This window comes from Aplidium turbinatum, chromosome 13 (genome assembly GCF_918807975.1).
Source record: "Aplidium turbinatum chromosome 13, kaAplTurb1.1, whole genome shotgun sequence".
Lineage (NCBI taxonomy): Eukaryota > Metazoa > Chordata > Ascidiacea > Aplousobranchia > Polyclinidae > Aplidium > Aplidium turbinatum.
This window is the reverse complement of record NC_137484.1, coordinates 9,059,397-9,079,469: the sequence shown is the minus strand read 5'-3', so window position 1 is coordinate 9,079,469 and position 20,073 is coordinate 9,059,397. Positions and strand designations below refer to the sequence as shown.

The 20,073-nt window shown below is 37.2% G+C and overlaps 1 protein-coding gene across 1 annotated transcript; it reads left to right on the top strand.

Annotated features, from left to right (window-relative positions):
• The first annotated feature begins 1,703 nt into the window (after positions 1–1,703).
• On the top strand, positions 1,704–14,190 carry LOC145782227 (CAP-Gly domain-containing linker protein 4-like). Its single transcript, XM_082594003.1, has 13 exons — positions 1,704–1,990; positions 2,663–2,818; positions 3,341–3,431; positions 4,741–5,003; positions 6,039–6,154; positions 6,737–6,882; positions 8,130–8,244; positions 10,049–10,152; positions 10,448–10,564; positions 10,803–10,937; positions 11,222–11,450; positions 12,955–13,026; positions 13,573–14,190. Exons 1-13 carry the CDS (start codon positions 1,832–1,834, stop codon positions 13,790–13,792), a joined length of 1,923 nt encoding a protein of 640 aa, XP_082450129.1. The 5' UTR covers positions 1,704–1,831; the 3' UTR covers positions 13,793–14,190.
• The last annotated feature ends 5,883 nt before the right edge of the window (positions 14,191–20,073 follow it).

The following is a 20,073-nucleotide window of genomic DNA, read 5'->3' as shown; positions in this document are numbered from 1 at the left end:
TTCTTCTTGAACATAATTTCATTTCTTTTCTTGTATGACACGAAACGTACAATAATTGGTCTTGGTTTTTTTGAAATTTGTTTTTTCCTGCCCAAACGGTGTGCTCTTTGGATATCCTCCTTACAAAGGTTGATACCCAATTCTTTACTAATTTTTAATATAACTTCCTCCCCATCATCACCTTCTTCATGCGGTTCTTCAACATTAAAAATTCTTAGGTTTTCTCTTCTCCCATACTGATCCAGTTTGTCAATTGTGAAAATGTTTTTGTTGATTAGTTGTTTTAGAATGGTGTTTTCTTCTTTGACCTCTTTTAACTCTTTTCTTGTCTCATCCAGTTGTTCCTTTATATATCCTACATCACTCACTACGCCCTGCAGAGAAGCTTTCAGTTCTTTCAGTTCTTCTTTAATATCTTGTAGCAGTAGCACACTTTCATCTTTTTCTGATTTTTTCGCTCTTCCACCAGTCATTTTAAATTAAAGCAAAACTTTTAACTTAACAAAACAAAACTAACAACAGACTAATTTACTAGAAACCTTGATTGCAAATAGAAAACCTTGATTGCAAATAGCGTCACAACCACAAGACCGAATGTTTCGTTGGCAGTTGATCTTTGAGTTTTCACAGTGCACTCTCGCGTTTTGCAATGGAATTCAAAACACTGGATTTTTAAGGATACTTAGTTGACTTCCGCCAATCACCTCATACATACGTAGTTTTGTGGTTTTGTAACATTATGTGATTGCAATGCTTTCAGTACCGTAGTGCACTTCCAATCAAAACTAGGTTGCAGTCACTTTTAAGTGGCCGCAACCATGATATGTGACTCTTTCCTATTATTCTCATTTTAGTAGGCCTAATGTAGTGCAGCATAGCGTTGTTAGGATTATTAGTTTTTGGTTTCGGGGAGGTTAACTTTTAATTATGGCATTTTCTGTTTAATGTTCTAGTTTTTGGATTTCGTTATGCTTGCTGTGTTACACCTTTATTCCCATACCTGGATTTAGAATAAATGTAACTTTGATGGCCACCATGTCCTGATCACTTCTCGCCACCATCGTGCTCAGAGGTGTCATCCTAACAACGACTGTGTATGAGCGGGCGCCTCATTATGCAGTACGGTATGCCACGTCCGCCACTGGTCTTTCACTGCTATCCTTGCTGTGCGAATTATTATTGTTGCTTACTCGCCAGCAAAAAAATAAATAAACTGAAATAAACCAAACTGAACAGTGCTTTTAGAAATGTGACCAGACTATAGTTATGATGCTATGAACTACATGTATTTCTAGGCTACTTCTATTCAAAACTTCTGTTTTTCCTGCAGTTTTTCTGCATACAAGACAAAGTTTTAGGGTTTGTAACTTTCAAGCTGCCCGCAATTGTACTTTTTTTATTTTTTGTTTGTTTTGCATGAGAGAGAAGTAGAAGAAAACGCATACACCTAGTAATGTTTACAAACACTAATTAAACATTTATAGATTTGACTTTGCTTTGTTAATTAATCTTGACAAATGGTGTGGAGCTTTTCTGCAACATATTTGCAAGTTACAAAAAATTAGTGAATGGTGTTTTAATTAAATATGTTTTCTTAACAAACTGGTGTCTAAGGTTTATTTAACCACTTTTAGATTTTAACCAATGCAGTACTCTATGTATGATAAGATTTTAACAGCAATCTTTCTTTAGTCATTTAGAACTTTTTGTGTTTAGTCAACAGCATAGCCATAGGCTTTTTTTATTTATTTTATTCATTTAAATAAATTATTGTTTTGAAGAATTTTTCCGTTGCAACTTATCCTTATACTTCATCCAATGCTATGATGATATGGAAGAGCGTGGAAGACGTCACACTGTTAAAAAAAGCAGCAAATCTGTAACTTTACAGCCACACTTAATTGAAAAATATGTCTCTCCAGAGATAGTTGTTGAGGAACCTAGCATCTACATTCATCCAACTGCAGCACTGCCAATTCCAGATGACTTTGTGAGTATGAAACTGTTAGCATATTTTAATACCATCAGTGATTTTAAACTGGTCACTTGGGAATAGTGGAAAACTGCCAAGTTCATACCACAGCGTTTCATTAGTGAACTGTGTTTCATTAGAAGGTGATTCTGGGCTTTTAAAATCTCTTGATTTCAAATAGGATTGGCAAACCATACAACTGCAGTGTCACGCTTATTTTTAATGTTACTTTAAAGTCTAACGTCTTGTAAGCTGCATTATCTATTTGGTTACTTTTTATTTTTTTATGTTGTTTTTAAAAGATTGTTACCTTTGGCATTTGTGACTAAAACCTGTAAGACCACAAAGGTTTTGTCATTGCTAAAGAGAAAAACAGGAAATTTATTTGGATATACTGATGTAGGCCCACAGTACATGAAAAAAAAGTTTTTTGTGCATAAATCTTTTCCTGATATCAAATTTTTTCTGTATTATGGAATAACTTTATGCATTTTTAATAGGCTACGTTAGTACGTTACATGGTTTTGTATCGCTTGATCTTGTTTTCTTAATGATTTAGCACCTAATATTGCATGTTTTCTTCGTAGGTATTAGTAGCTGGTTATGAATTGGACCTGCTTCACAAGTTCACAATCACATACGTATGCTCACAAATCACTAATCTAATTTTCTATGATTTGTTTGTTTCAGAAAGAAAAAGAGAATGAAATAATATTTTTAGACCCAAGCATTGGAGAAGGAAAGCGCATACTTAGCGATGAATCAACAACAATCCCTCAGTTGTTTGCGTTAATGAGACAATTCATTGTGCCAGTTTGCAATAACTTCAGCTTGTTGGTTGATGAGGTATATATACTTGAATTTAAATCGACTTTTGTAGTTAATTGGTTTCGATCGTCATGGTTTTGATAGAACTGTGTTAGGATACTTTGTCATATTTAAACTTAGTTCGTATTACAAGTTAAAAGCATCATATTGGTCACTGGACTTTAACTGTCATATATTTTGAAACTTTTATTACTGTAAATTACTTATATTTATTTTGCTGTTCAACCACTTTTTTTGAATATATATTTTTTTTTTTTATTAATTTTTTATTTATAAAATAGCCATTTGCATTTAAATTTATCAACCATTTATAACAAATGAGCTGCATGTTATTATATGCATCAAGAAATTTTAGTGTATGTTTGTGTTTTCATAAGTTGTCTTTCATTCATGAAATGCCTGTCTAACAGGCTAGCATATTCTGTTGCGATATATTATATAGTTCAAGGCGTAATAATAACTTATGCTGTATGTGTGTATTGCTGTGTTTTGCATCATCTATGGCTGCTTATTATTTCTTGTCATATGTTTATTGCCTAGATGCGTCGCAGACATATTGGAATCAATGATATTGATGCCACCACAGGAATGACAATGTTACATTATGCCATTCGTGCTGCAGCTCTGGCAGGTATTTTGCTGCTATTGCTTCTGCAATGAACTATTTCACGTCAGGTGTTCTTGCATATTCTTGCATTATACATTTGTATTTTTGCCTGTACTTCAGATTATATTAACTGCGTAGTGCGTATAGCAGTGCAAGCCCAAAATTGCCCTACTGGATTGCATTTAAGAATAAGTAGTTCAGTTAGCCAGGGATTCCCAACCTTTCTACGATCTCGTACCACTTGGACGCTCTGTACTGCCAAGCGTACCACTTCTTGCAGAACAACTAATTTGATCGAATCATATTGTATTCAGGAGAATAATATTGGCGTACTAAAATAACACTAAAGTACCACAACTAAATTTAATGAAATTTTTGTTTTTGTTTACTGTCCACCCATTGGTCGATACCCGGTGTAAATTTGCTAACAGCGCATCGAAAGTCGGTTCCGGACGCATCTAGTCGGTTTCGATTTTTTGACTTGATGTTGATCATGACTGAAAATCCCTGCTCGCATTCCCACGTGGAAGGGAAAATCAGTAGCTGTGGAACAGCATGGGAAGCTAGCGTTGAATATGAAGAGGCCATACTGAGCCAGAAGTTTATTGGAGAACATTCCTTGTAACTGTTATTGAACCTTTTATTCCGATCTATTTTTTGCTTACAACTAGTATTGTTCAACGCTATTTGTAGCTTAAGCTATAAAACAGTAGATGATATCTAGTATCAAGAGCAATCATTTGACATAATTAGCGTCCACTGTCCCGCAGCGTTATAGGCCTACCACTTTTCAAAGCAACTGTGCTCCTTGTTGACAATTGACATGATCTGTATTTTGAAGAGATCGTAATGATACGAAAAAACAAGAATAGTTACATAACAATACGAATGTAGGTTTCGGGAAATTTTCTTTGTAAACAAAATCAGATAAACGAAATATAAAGTTGTTAATCCACGTTTTTGTGAGAAAAAAAATGGAAGCTACCCGCGTACCACCTGAAAAACCTTCGCGTACCACAGGTTGGGAACCCCTGAGTTAGACCATATGTATTGTAGCCTGTACTCGAAATCTTTAACATATACAATTATTTATCTTTTTTAGAATATTATGGATTCCAGGACAAGTTAAATAATTTTGTTGTTTTTTCGTTCACGTTTTGTGCACAAGATTAACCTGTATCTGATTTGATCAAAAAAATAGTATGGGGATTTTTTTCATGTTCAAGCAAAATGCAACAATTAATTACAAACCACCATCACAACCTTATTCAGTTTTAAGTGTACTCACTGGTCACTGCACTCTGATCTAAATTTGGTATTATTTTTGTGGCAGAAAGACGCGCTCTAGGTGTTGTAAGGCGGCTACTAGAAGGTGGTGCAGACCCTCAACAGCGTTGTTCATACAGCAACATGAATGCTCTTCATATTGCCGCCTACTTCGATCTTTCCTCCGCTTGTTTGTTGTTTTTGAAGACATGTGATGGAAAACCTCCTGCCGTGGAAGTTGACAGCTTGTGTGAAAGTTTCCATTTTGGAACGTCTCTCCACATTGCCGCGTATGCGCTCAGCTGTAAAAGCGTTGAGGTTTTGCTTGAGGTAAAATCATTTATTTCATTGGTTGCATGATCTTTTTCGATTGAAGACGTTAAAGCGTGGTGATTTTGTTCTGTTAAGCAAAACCTCTACATTAAGTCGACGTTGCTTTACAACGAACCTTTTACCTGTTAAATGCGCAACGCTACAATACCGTAGCTTTTCATGGCCCATTTAATTTCGCTTCGTGCTCTTCGCCTTTGTCTGGACGGCGATATTACAGCGTGTGAAGAAACCGAGGAACTTTGTTTCCAATGACAATTGCAGTCTGACAGAAATAATTCAGTGATAATGCGATCACATCAGATCACAATTGTCCAATATTGACTTTTCCGAAACAGTCAAAAAGACAAAATAAAGCAAAAACTAAAAAACAAAACTGGTTGCGCTGAGGGCCGAAGACTCTCTAACACTCCGTGAAGTAATATTGCGACGAAAAAGACTGGGAGTCGCCAAATTAAGTACGTACGGTAACGCGAGTTGCAAAATATTAATTGCACATTTAGCGGGTAACACTAACATTAATCCGTTTTCCTCTCGCGTGACGCCACGTTTAATCTGCTCCTTTGCTTATTCTTGTTTTATTTTATTGCTTTATTTCGAGTTTTCTTTTTCACTTTGTTTTAAAAAGTGCTTCATGGGTAGCATCGTTAAGCAGACGCTTTTATTAGCTATATGTAAAACATTCGAGCTGCTCAATATACTGTTTACATTCTCATACTCACAGAGAATGAGAATATTCTTAGTCTTCAGATATTTATCTACTAGAAATCGAAATCATGCCTTGAACACGCTAGAATGTCTTATATTTGTTGCTATACAACGCTAATATCATGCGATATTCAGTGGTTCAACATTGCATCTTTACAGTGTTAGAATTTAGTCTCGCGCTAACATCCGCTACTGGAAAGCGCGTTATTCATTCACCAGACATTAAAAAACAAAGGCAGGCAGATTAATCACAATGGCTGTTTCGACACCTTAATGAATATGTTTTCAAACTAAGTTTTTTTTCTATCAATTAAATTTCTTGTTCAGCAAGGAGCTTCATACAACGCAAAAGATGATTTAGGTCGAACTGCTGAACAATGCATTCCAAATATCCTCTCCAGTGCTATTGACTTCAACAAGGCCAACCATATAAGAGAAATGCTGTATGAAATTTACCATTTAAATCATGTTAATAACTAACCGTACGAAAAACTAATTTTTAGAATAAAAGAGTTTTGTTTTACTTTTTTTTTCAGAGATTTTTAATAATGGGTGTTTTTATATGTATAATACTAAATTCATAGCTGAGATTCCTTTCGTCAAAATTTATATTTTAGAATGCACATCTTTTTTTGCGTTGCGATTAGTTAATATTGTTTGACTGGTGTTTTGAAAATTGTTGGTTCCATTCCCACCAAAAGCATGTGGTCTGGTTGTGTTCTGATATGATGCTATAATATGCTATTGGAAATATCAGGCTTTTTAACTTTTCTGCATATCTTCACCAGCCAGCATATTCTTGTACTCAACAATAACAATGAAAAGTGGATTGCGAAAAATTGAATATATATGTTTTGCATCAGGGATGAGGGTATCAGAAGCTGTTCTCTGAAACTGGCTTGAATTTTGCGTGGTCTTTTTAGAATGTAAATAGCTTGCTGAGCTTATGTTCGAAGAACCTTGTTGACATTTTTGCCATATAGCGAAGTGCACTTAGTTTTATTCATGAAAACTTTAACTTACAGCTCAAGATTTAGCGGCGACAGCCATATCTCAATAGACAAGAAACAGCTCAAACGATATTCTACACAACTGCTGATAGGATCTCGGGTCACTTTTGCTGTTCGCAAACCAGCGGAAAATGAACTCAATAAAGTTGTTGTCATGATTGGTTGGTAGATTTTGTTTCATTATTGCAATTTTTGTGATTTTTCTTTCGTTTTTGTTGTTGCTTATCCAACGCCTTGCACCACTTCATTGACAGCTGACTTTGTTGACCCTTTCGGTATTTCGCCACCATCTTGGTGCCTACATTACACTCACCATTTTAGAGCATGTTTTTTGCTGTTGTACTAAAAGGTATATTACTAAACTCCTGGAAAAATCAATGCACTTTTTGACTGATTTCATTCTGCGTTGTACAATGTACATACTGTAGAGTTTTTGCCAGGCGGTGATTTACATTGAACTGCTGAGATACTGCACCAAACTAGCGGTTAAAAAAATATAGTTTCTAGAGAACATTGCGTTACTTCAACTTTAAGTGTCCATTGACAAACTCACAGGCTACAAAATATGCAAAATAAAGCAAAGGATCGAAAGTTTTTGTTCCAATATGAATTAAATTAAGACTAAGCCGTGTAGTGTTACTTAGTTTTGAATGTTTCTGATTCAAGAAAGTGATTTAGTTGACAAGGCTTTGTTGAAAACATGAAAGTCAGATGACTTTAACTTACTTAGTTGGCTGCGTAGCCGAGTGGTGAGAACATCTGCGCGACGTTCGAAAGGACTTGGGTTTGACACCGCTTATTTGACACCTAATGGCAAGCCAAAACAAGGGGAGCAGCTAACTCGAAGACTAATATGCATGGGCTATATCCAAGGGAAGGTGAGGGGGTGATCACCCCCCACTCATTGAAGTGGGGAGGTGAGCAATGCAAAATCACCCCCCCCCCCCCCACTCATTTGGCTTTGGAAAAATTTTGTGATATTTTATTGATCGAATTTTGAAAAAAATGTATTTCGGCTGTTATCACTTTTTTGATTTGGTAACCCTGAACTACGAGACAGGCGTTTACACTGTGGAGTTTTAACTTAGTTAAATACTTACCCAAAAATGCAATTTCCGAAACATTCTTTGTGAAACCATTTGGAAACCCTATACGCGTTAAAGATCAATGAAGCTTATGCTACAATGGGGAGCCTGGGAGGCGTGGCCCCCCAAAAGTTGAAATGACTATGACGATTTTAACCCACTGTCCAAATTCACCCCCCCCCCCGAATTCTAAAGTGGATAGAGCTCCTGCTAATATGTCACTTCGCTGCTTCCTGTTGTATCGCATCTGTGATCGTAGTGTACTATTATGTTATCGCAATGGGCGCAAATAAAAGCATGATTATTATTATTACCAAATGCAGGGACCTTAAGATACCTTGGAAGCCTTCCATCAAGTCACGAGGAATGGGCAGGCATAGAACTAGACGCTCCTGATGGAAACAACAGTGGGAATATTGGAAACGATTTTTTTTTCAAGTTTGTTGTCTTTTTCTTACTATTAATATACAGCACTATATAACGAAGTATACATCATTTTTAATTTGGTTTTGTAACGAGTGTATCGCTCAATGCTTTGACAAAACAGTTGTCAATTGTCAAAACAGTTAAAATTGTTAAAACAGTTACAATTGTTCCTCATCATTCTGCCAAGTCCGACTCTTCGGCGCTTTGTTGAAGTCTTCATCTGCAATCTCACCCTATACCCTGCAATTTCATAACACTGCGTGTGTTTTGTTTTGACTATGTAACGTGCACCATACGCGCCGACTTCCGGGGGGGCCGGGGGGCGGCGCCCCCCGTAAATCTATGGCTGAGGGGCAACAAAAATGGTTTATTACAAGTGGTGTTTCAAAGATAAAACACTTCGCGAAAGAGATTTTGATCATTTAAAGTTAAACGGACTTAAAGAATGCCGAAAGCGTAAAATAGCCTACGTTGCTCTTGCCCGCAAAACAGCAGTTGATCGCATGGCTTTCTCATACGGTATGGAAATTTCAAAGTAGATGGTAGAGTAACTTACGCTGCTGGAATAGGCACGCAACTATTCATGGCAATATTAACTAAACCAGCTAAATTAGACGCGCTATTTTCAACGAGGTCTTCCCCGCTGTGAGATCAATTATGATTCAACAGAACGCATTGTTTTGTTCGCAATGTGTGAGAATAAAATCGAAAACCGATAAAAGAAAAGGTGTTTAATGGTATTGGTCGCAGATATTGCTTGCATTAACGACGTCTCTTACCGCTATTATCACCTAGCCAACCTGTCATCATTGTTTTATGCGGCCGCTAAGGTTTTACATCAACTTCAATGATCATGGAATGTTACGTAATAAGAACGATTATATCCTACACACAAAAATTAAAAATACTGATCTCTTAAAACAGCTCTTTCCGCTGTTTTGTGTCGTGAGCTTTGCATATTGTTCAACAAGTGCATAAAGTTTAGAATTGACAACATATCATTAAATTTGAAAATTAAGTTTGAATCACCACAAATAAACGTATTCAAAACTTTTAGTTCGGCCGACGCCATTACACACTCCGTAATGTACGTCGGCAATGATTTTGCCGCAGCAAAAATGTGTTCATTTTGAAAACTGCCAAGCTTGTCCCGTGTATAAGTTGAATCTGTCTTTTTGAGGTGAAAATCACTTGCGAACATCAACCTATACTTGAATATATACGGTATTCGATAAAAGACTATAAAGACTTTCGATAAAAAACAGAAGAGAAAACACTTCGTCGTTGTTAACGCTTTGAAGGTAAGTAATTAACAAAACGAGCGAAACGAAGCTAATAAAACTGATAGCGGGTTTCCACTCTGCTTGAGATCATGATTTTTTGCGTTTTATTTCGATAACTTCGCTGTCTTGATCGTTGGTATTCACTCGCATGAAAAGGAAATGAATCGGCTTGTTTTCCAACTGTTCCAATTATGAGCTAACAATATCAAAATTTTTACGACCAGGCGTACTGCATGCGTAAAACTAATCGTTTCAAGCAGCGGTTCTAATAAATTCGGTTTGCGACCTAGGTGTCAATATAAGCAAGACACTAAGCTTAATCAAAGACTATTTTAATTGAGTAAAATAGCGTTATGGTTATGACGTCATCACCTTTCTCGCCCTTCAAGGTTTTTTGAAAAGTCGGCGCCTATGACGTGCACTGATGTGCTTTTGCGTCATCCTACCCATCAGTGCGGTGGATGCAACTCCTTTTTCTACTAGCCATACCAAAATACTTTTCAATTAATTGTTATCATTTTATTTCTGTGAAGTTGTCGGCAAAACTACGGAATCTTTGTTGAAGCAAGAACTGTGACTCCTGTTACAAAGAAGGAAAAAATTAACCGCAAATCTTCTAAAAATAAATTCTTGAAAGGTAAAAAATAACTCTGTACTGTATCCTTAAAATTGTTTTAAAATGCCCATTTTTGCAAAACTGCATTTTCGAAAACTTATGTTCTGTAAATATTTTATTGAAAATTATCAAATTCATTCACAGTTACTTATGATGAATGACTTTAAGTAGTTTTAAATTGTTTAAGTTTATAAATTGTTCATGGAAAATTTCACCAATGTCTTTCCTAATCATTTCTAGTTAACAGCCCTGCTGTATAAAAAATTTGGCAGTATGGTATTTGCAACTCTAATGTAACGAAAAGAAACCACTGTAGAAACATCGGATAAAGCCAGCATCAACAAGTGCGAGTTTCGGGTTGGCGACCGCGTTCGCATCCCAGATACTGGTGTGGGGACAATCAGGTTTATTGGGAAAACTCATTTCGCTTCAGGTAACTTCTAGTCAGATTAGACCAATTAATGTAGCCTGCTTCGTTGTAGCTTTTTGCAGTTTTTTTTTTTGATTGGAGACAAAATGATCACCAGGTTGCTGTGTTAGTTGCAGTATTTCATCGCCCAAAAAATGTCAGGAATTACAAGTAGCAACGTTGCACCACACCAGAAAAGCAACCATCTTTTTCAATCGTTTTTTGTTCAAACTTCGCAATGTTGACTAAATCACATCTTAAGGTCTGTGCTGTGGTGTTGAGATCGACTCTGAAGGAACAGGAAGAAACAATGGATCTGTCGAAGGCATCTCTTACTTCACTTGTCCCCCATCCAGAGGATTGTTCTCCTCCCCAGAGAAGCTCATTCGTCTCCATGGTAACTTAACATCTTGATAGTGACATCATTGTTTCCAACCACTTATGTCATAACGATCAAGGTATCGTTGGTTCTCGTGTGGCTGTCCATTACCTCTTAGGGAGGAAAATCAACGGGGGAGATTCGTGCTAATTGTTGATGGTTTAGTCGCAAGTTTTATCTCCCAAGCTTCAATGATATAGAAACGGATTTATTTGCTGAAACATATGGCTAAAAATAATAACAGAAGTAGTGCTTAGATGATTTCATAATTTGTTTTTAATGTGTTATTTGACCGTTGTTAGGTCAAAGAGCTGCTGTTGAAGCCACTGAGGTACGCAATCGTTCTCCTGTGCCTTTGCGCCACACGAAGAGACCGCTTTCACAAGAGCGCGCCAAGCGTGATACCACCCCCCCGTCGAACAGCAACGAAATCCCATCCATCCATGCAACAGATACGGTTCAAAATCGAGACCTTCACAAGCGTCCTAACTATCCTCAAGCTGACACCGATAGCGGCCATCGGAACGTTTTGTAAGTTATGTTAAGGTTCTTTTGACATTTGCGTGACCTTTTTCAGTGTAAGCTTGTCATTGAACGTGAAGGTAAATAAATCCTGGTTTTCTGTTCAAAAAAATAGGTAAATATTACTAATACGGTCAATTCATAACGTGGTGCAATCGGCGATGTGATAAAGATAATTGATGATCGTATACAGCACTTAATACTATTAACATTATACTTAAGACTATTAAATAGAACAGATGATAAAGACAGTTTAGTTTTGGAAACGATTTTTGAACATAAGTTTATTATCTAGGTTTGGGCTCTTTATTTTGTTGATTAGATTAACAGTTTGTTACAGCACTGGTACAGTCATCAAACCATGTGTGTGAAATTGGGCAATCACTTCTCCCAACCCTTCCATGTTACAAACGGTGTAAGACAGGGAGGGGTTTGAGTCCATACGTTTTTGCTATATATGTTGATGATTTGTCAAAAAAATTGAATACTTCAAAACCTGGTTTCGACCTGGGGAATGCATTCTTGAATCACATTATGTTTGCTGATGACCTGTGTTGCTTTTTGCCTAGTCTTGTTAGTTTACGTGAATTGGTTGAAATCTGCAAGGAATTTGCCGAACAACATGACGTTATATTTAATTGTAGAAAGTCATTTGGGATGTTGTTCAATCCTACACATTTTGACCTATCTGCCACTCTTAAAATCTGTGCTGGCCAGGAATCGATTCTCTATGTTGAAAACATTAACTATTTGGGTGTCCATATCAACTGTTCTTTGTCAGATAACAATGGCTTACTAATACATTTTCACAAAAAAACAAGAAAAGTGTTGTTTTGCTTTTAATGCTCTTTTTATGCATGTCAACTATAGCACAATTACCATCGATCTTCGTTCAACAGGATTAAAATTGCCTATAATGACTCGTTTCGAATTTTACACAATATGCCTCGTTATGCTAGTGCACGTGAATCTCAAGTTTAAGGAATGTTTCAACTTTTGAAGCTCTCTTACGAAAATCTCTATGCCTTTGTTCAACGCTGTTATAAATCTTGCAGTTCTCTACATAAAGCTTTAATGTCTCTGACACTTTGTACAAATCGAAATTTTTGAGCACTACAATGACATGCTCCTCGTACCATCATTTTGATTTTTTGTTCTTTGCGATCTACTCATTGCTCTCATTCTTTAATGAGAAGAATCCTTCAAGTTTTGCTGAGCCAACCGTAGTCCACTGTATCTGCCAGTCTTTGCGCTAAATTGTCTTCTAGGTACATTGGCGCCACTGCTGTTTGTGGTAAAAAGTGTAGGTCATTTATTTTTTGTGTATTTTGTTTTTGGTTTAGTAATTCAAATATGGACATTCTTGTCTGGTGCCAATAAGTAATAATAAACCAGGCGTTCCGACCATTACATTCTATCTCTCACTGAGTACCTGCTGTCATCTTGGAGGGAATGGTTTATGGTGCTGGCGGACGGCTAAAAGGCTCTTGATTACATTACATTCTGTTTGCAGGAAATCCATGGCATATTTACGAACCGGAATGCGTGTAGACTTGACGGGAACGAAACAAAATGCCATTATCAAGTAAGAAATGCACCATACACTCAAAACTACGGATCTTAAGGGTTCGATTTTAATCCGCTTCAGCTATTAGTTGGTCTTTGACACTAATCTTATTCTTGTGACTTGGTGTGATTGCGATTTATTGGATTAAAGGCTCGAACATCGGCTTTGTCGGAACGATAGATTACTAAACCCACCCTTCATATTTGTAATCAAGAAAGGTATGTGTAGCCAGCTACTCTTGTGTGGTGAAAGCTTTACAATCAGTGACGTAGCCAGAAAAAAGTTTAGAGAAGCAAAAGTCATACAGCCTGATTTACAATGATATTTAACCGTTGTAATACAGTATTAAAACATATTTTTTCAGGGCAGAAAGATAAAAATTAAGCACGCGCGGCCCTCGAAACTCATTCATGCGCAACACAATTAATCAAGTTTTCACTATAATCGTGAAAATGTTCTTGTTTTTGACAAACTAGTTGGTAGCCTATTTTTTACTTCACATTACCTCCCACTGTTGTTAAGCTTAGATCAAAGTGTGCTAACACAAGTAATCTACTTGTTTAGATACATTGGCGAAACAGACTTTTCCTCTGGCGTGTGGGTTGGACTTGACTTGGGCGTCCCTCAAGGCCGCAACGACGGTTCCGTGAAAGGACGAAGATATTTCAATTGCTCAACAAAACATGGCGTCATGCTCAGGCCTGCTAGAGTGTTATATAAAGGAGTTAGTGGTGCCTTAATGTTGCCCCCCGGTTTAGGAACTCCCAATGTGAATCAGAAGTGATAATCTCACTGGGTTTATTAAACTATTTAAATATGCAATTATTTGTGTTTGTGCGTGCTGTGATTTTGTGAACTTGTATTTGAAATTCTGTACTTGAATGTCGAAAGTAAGAAGCCCTGTTTGAGGTCCACATGCTGTTTCGAAACCAAGCTTTGAATACTACAAGTAATTTATGCATCTTAGTTGGACTTGTCACTTTTATCTTTGGCTTATGAAAAGCACTGTGAAATGTGGCTTTCGCGTTACCAAAAGTGTTATTTAATTCAAGAAGCTTTTGTATTTCTATGCTCTCTTTGCTGCTGTATCTGCCTGACGTAACCTCAGTGGATTTTTTGTGACGTATTTTGGTTACTTTCAATGACACGAACCTTTGATATTGTAAAATTAAACAGCGTTTCTTGAAATCTTTGGCAGTTTGGTGTGAGAATGAATTTTGTCAAAAATTGAGCCTAATAGGTTTTCAGTGGTGGCGGCACAAGAATGTTTAGGAGAAGAATGTATTGACATTAGCTCATAGTTGGAAACGATGTTGTTAGAGTTCAGAGACTGTAAAAATGTCATATTACGCCACTTTTGTTAAGTTTTACCCCCATCGTATGACACCAAACATACGTTTTTTTGCTGAGAAAACTCAGCATGACTGTTCTGGCCTCTCGTTTGTTTCTTTGCGTGTTGACAGCAACACGAAGTTGATTGATTCTGAGAACCTTTATCCTCTGGCTAGGCCAAGGAAGGCTTGTTGAAGGCTATTCCAGTATTCCTGGTAGTTTCGCACCATATTTGTAGAGGCTGGAACCAGTGCCGGTCTTTGGGGTGTGCAAACCGTGCGATCGCACAGGGCCCGCAAATTAGGGGACCCGCAATTCACTCAGAAAATGCAGTAATTTTGTCATTTCCAATGGAAAAATTCAACATGCGAATTCAACAAAGGAATTAGCAACAAGAAAACATAGAAACTGAACGGGTGCAACCTATTTCGTCCCCTAACATTTCGTACCCTGAAAAGATCGAGAAAACAAACAACAGAGCCTAAGTAGCTGATCGGAGTTGCCGCAAACATTTCAAAATTTCTCTCGATCTTTTCAGGGAACGAAATAGGTCGAAATTTGATTTTGTTACTCCGATTTAGGAGTACGAAATCGGGGTACGAATTTTTCAGGGGACGAAATAGGTTGAATCCAGACTCAACATAGAGACATAGGCTACCTTTATTTTCGAAAAATGCCAAAGAAATCATGATCTTATACTTTTGCTATGCCACCGGACAGCACCATTTTACAGTAATAATCATACCCAAATTTTTGTTGAACATGCTCTCAGAATTCCCTAAATTCAAAGTGATTTTTCAAAATTTTTTGGGGGAGGCCCCCCAGACCCTTCACCGCTGGGTGTCGCATTCTGCGATCACCTTCGCCCGCCGACCGTCAAAACACCCCCCCCCCTTTCAAAATACCTAGCTACGCTACTTAATTGGATCATTATTGTCATTGGGACCCGCAAAGCATATTCCGCACATGGCCCGAAATACCCTAAGACCGGCACTGCTGGAACCACTGACGCAGGGCCGGTCACCGAGATTGACAGAGTGAAGTTTCTGATTGTTGAAGTGTTGTCTGTGTGAATTATTCCATCCACTGGGTGCCGCTGAATAGTGAGCAGTCCTTGAAATACGTTGCTCAAGCATAGGCTACACCCCGAAAGTCGAATCAGCACCGGCGCTTGATCTTTGTTCTTTAAAAAGCTCAGGCGCTTAACCGACTGAGCTTCATGTTGAAAAAAGAAACTCTGAAATATACGGAATGGGCTAAGACGTTTTGTGCTGCAATGTATTTTTACTGGTTTTAGTCTAGCTAATATTCATCTTCAATGCAAAACACCTCGTGAAGTCACACACTATTTCACACATTCTCACACACACCTCGTCACACACTATTACATAGGCTACTGTGACTCTTACACTAGGCCTGAATACTAATACTAAGCCTGCTGAACACGACAAAAAAATGCCTATTGCAACATTATAGGAATTAGCAACAACACGGTGTACCTCAGGGTTCAACGCTGGGTCCATTACTGTTTTTATTGTACGTAAACGACTTACCAAACTGCACGTCTTCTGTTCCAAGACTTTTCGCAGACGATACCTGCCTGGTAATTAACGCTCCTAATCCAACCTACTTAGAAAAGGAAATATCGTCTGAATTACTTAACATTAAGAACTGGATTAATGCCAATAAATTAGTTATCAATCCTTCCAAATCAAATGTCATTGTAATTCCTCCTAAAAAATGCAGCTACCCAGAAGATATCAATGTAGGCTACTTTATAATTGTGTTCAGATCGAACAAGTTAAGTTTGCCAAATACCTTGGCATTATTTTTGACAATGGTCTAAATTTTGAACCTCATATTAATATGCTCCACAAGAAACTTTCTATATCTGTAGGGATATTGTCGAAACTCAAATACATTCTTCCAAACAAAACATTATTACAATATACTACGCACTGGTACATTCTCATATCGTATATGGGATAACGATTTGGGGTTCATGCTGCAAGACACAAATGAACAAGCTTAGCACCTTACAAAATAAGGCTGTCAGAATAGTAGCAGGTGGCAGGTGGTCTGATCATGTCGCACCTTTCTATAAGAAACTTAACATACTCAAGCTTAAAGATTTGTACGAACACGAAATTGCTAAATTCATGTTTAAATTTGATACGGATGTATTGCCTCTGCCTTTCGCACACTACTTTGAAAAAACCAAACTCATGTATAATGCACGTCTTACTAGACACTCTTCCAATGATTGTTATTTTGTCCCACGTTACGCCTCATCCCGACTCCAGCGCAGCATTAAATATGCCGGAGTGAAAGTCTGGAACTCCTTACCAACGAGCTTGCGTAAATTGTCATTTTATTCTTTTAAAAAACAACACAAATATTCACTCATCGCCAAATATTAGCACGATTAATTTTGTATTACCTTTATGCTACCGATAGACTACTTAATATATTTCTCTGTGACCATCTTCTAACACCTTGTCTCAATTTTCGTTATTGAATTATTCTTATCGCAATTTTAGAACTTCTATTAGAATCTGGGGTATCTGCTTGACTCGAAGACCCATGGTCTCTTCGCAGATTCCCATTGCTGGAAATTCCTTTTTTATTGCTGAATTTATTGTATTATATTTACCTACAACGAAATAAAATCAATCAATCAATTATAGATTAATTACGGTATCGTGGTATGGATAATAGTAATTTATAGCCTATCTTCTTTAAAAAGTGGCTAAGGCCAAGTTACTTTTTTTTTTCACTAACCCAATAATTTTGAAGTTTGCCCGGCCGCGAAACTTTTTTTCCACGAGATTTCTGTCTCATTGATTCTAGTCACTCTAAAAGTAAGATTTTCCGAAAGTGTTTTGAGAGATTGGTTGATTCAGATTGCGAAATAAATAAAAGGGGAGGGGTGTTTCAGATTGCGAAATAAAATTTTTACCAAAATATGTACCTAAATGAGACAGAAATCTGGTGAGAAAAAAAATTTCGCTGCCCGGCCAATCCTCAAATCCTGTGGCCTATGGTTAACACTTGTTTTACTAGGCACGGGAGTTCCCAATGCTCGTAAGGCAAATTGTAGAAACAATATAGCCTATATTTTTATTACGAACAGTCCAAGCCTACTGCAGACGAGGCCTGGACGAAAAGAACCAAAATTTGCAACCACCTGAATCACAAACACCATAATTCACATACTCCCTTTGCGAAAACTCACCTGCTATCTTTAAAAAGAAACTAGCCTACTTCGGAAAAGGAAAATGTAATAACATCGACCTACAAACTGTTGTTGTAATTTAATTTATTTCAGCATTATTGACGCCTCTTGCATCGCTTGGTCCTTTTATAAATCTACATTTTAATAGCCAGTGACGTCCGCAGGTTTTTCTCAAGGGGGTGCCATTCGAATTTTTTTTTAATCGAAACGAATTGAAAAAACGCCTATTTGCTAATAATAACCAGTAGACTAAGTCAAATTGATTGTGTAAGATTAGCCAACCATACTCAGCTTGCGTTGACAATAATTTTTTAGTTTGCAGCCACTAGTTCACTCATTTAAATACTGTAGATTTTGTATGAAAACATAAAAATGTGATGTAGGGCAAAGTGGGGCGTGTTGTCACAATTTTTACAAATCAGCATACCGTATATCTCGTTCTGTACCAATGGTATCGAGATGCTTGATAGTGCAATTGAAAGAGGTATCATTCGACTTCTTTTAGCTATAGCTGAAGTTTTTCTGGATTATTTCGTTTTTACATAAATGCATGTTTAATGCAAGTGAATGGGCTGTGACAACACGCCCCACCCCGGGGCGTGTTGTCAAAAAATTTCTGCACATGCTTTATGACTAAAATATGACAGAAACCAACAAAAAATGGTTTTAATACAGGCTGAACAAATAAAAAAATATGCGAAATGCAAAAAAATTTAATTTACAACATATTGGTAAAAATTTTATGCCCATTGTCAAAAACAATAAAAATGTCATCTTGAGAATTATGTGTCACTATCGAATATATGTGTGTATCATTATCTAATATTAATTTTTATTTCCTAAAAAAGCGTTGTATTTTAACAAATACGCATATTACCTCGTTGTATAAGCATAAATAATTTTTTATGTTTCTTAGTATTAAAACTGCACACCACCGGGCGTGTAGTCACAGCTGTGACAACACGCCCCGTGGTATGAAATCACGTGGCTTCAACAACCATGTGTACATCTCTACTTGCATGTCTTATCTGTTTGGTATGATGAAAAGAGCAGGCGTAAAGCTAACGAATGGTATCTTTCCTGATCAGTTATGATCATACCTTAGTTTGCCAGACCATTTTTTAGTTTAGTTATAAAACCTGATTTTGCCCAAAATTCAATGGCACTCCTTATAATTTCTGTTGTGGTGACAAATTTATTAACCTTCACTGCTTGTACGAAAGAGAACTGAAAACTATGCCTTCCATTGAAAACTCGTGGTTACACGCTTGGGTTATCACATGGAAATCGTGCTGTGACAACACGCCCCTGTGACAACACGCCCCACTTTGCCCTAAAACTCAACGTCGGCACGTCGCATATAATGTTTTACGTACACGACGTAGTTAGCTTAGCCTATTCAACGCAATAAACCAGGCATATTGCGGGTATGTTCAGTGGCATTTGCAGGATTTTCTTAGCCTACTGGGGGAGAGGAACTTCGATACACCTTGACATTTTTTACCAAGGGTAGCTTAATGCAACTTTATAGTCTAATCCTGGTTTACTGTAAAGTAGCGGAGACTATCTGTTGCTGAAATATATACTCTCACAGTCTTTGCGTATGTCACTGTACTTTTGGATTGAATTATTTGATATGTAGGCTAGATGAAAAGCATTATGGTAGGCCAAAACAGATAAGTAAAAACTGTAATAGTTCAATTAACAGGCAATGTCTTCAGATTAAAGCATAAATCGAACCTCTCTGTGAAAGTTTAAATATCGAATGCAATTTATTACGATACTTGAAGCAAAAACTATCGCTCTCTAAACATAGCCTATACTGCCTAACGAAAAAGAAGGCCTGCCCTACAGGGCCGTGTGACCACCATCTCGAACCTCCCCCCTCCAAAATTTACTAGTGGGTCTCTACTTTTTAGTAAAGGTGTCTAAAATGTGTTTCAAACTATAGGTTGTGAATTCGGATTAAAAACATCAGGCTGACTCCAAAATCTGTTAGGACTCCATCTTTGACTACATAATATTAATAATGCAAAGAGCTATGGAGTATAACTAAAAGATTTTCATCATCATCACTTTCAGCCTGTGGTAGCCCACTGCTGAGCGAAGACTTTTCCCTTTTTCCTGCCAATCTAGTCGATCGAGTGTTTCCCAGTTTGTTGTTCCACATTTCACAAAAACTAGGTAAAAGAATGACGAAGTGTTTGTCTTAAAAAAAATACTTGGTTGAATGCCAAACAGCCTACTTCAACAGGGTAATTACAAAAAATTTGGCGACGTGGAGTTTCCTTCCGTATGCAAGAGCCATCCGCTGCGTACGGTACGCCACTGGTAGTCGCCTAGCCTATTTTTTTCTTTTTTAACCTTTGCCCCAAATATTACAAAGTTAGGTCAGAGTGTTATCAAAGAAAAACTATTTCAGAAAGTATGAAACGATAAAGTTTTGAGAAACGCAACCTACAAGCCTAATGCGTTGACATTCATTACTTTTTCAAAAT

What these genes read in the sequence shown, in the direction of transcription:
- LOC145782227 (XM_082594003.1), top strand. Translation starts at nt 1,832, where the DNA reads ATGGAAGAGCGTGGAAGACGTCACACTGTTAAAAAAAGCAGCAAATCT. An exon ending in TGCCAATTCCAGATGACTTT is followed by an intron (nt 1,991 to 2,662) that starts GTGAGTATGAAA and finishes TGTTTGTTTCAG; the next exon opens with AAAGAAAAAGAGAATGAAAT. An exon ending in GGAAACGATTTTTTTTTCAA is followed by an intron (nt 8,245 to 10,048) that starts GTTTGTTGTCTT and finishes ATTTCTGTGAAG; the next exon opens with TTGTCGGCAAAACTACGGAA.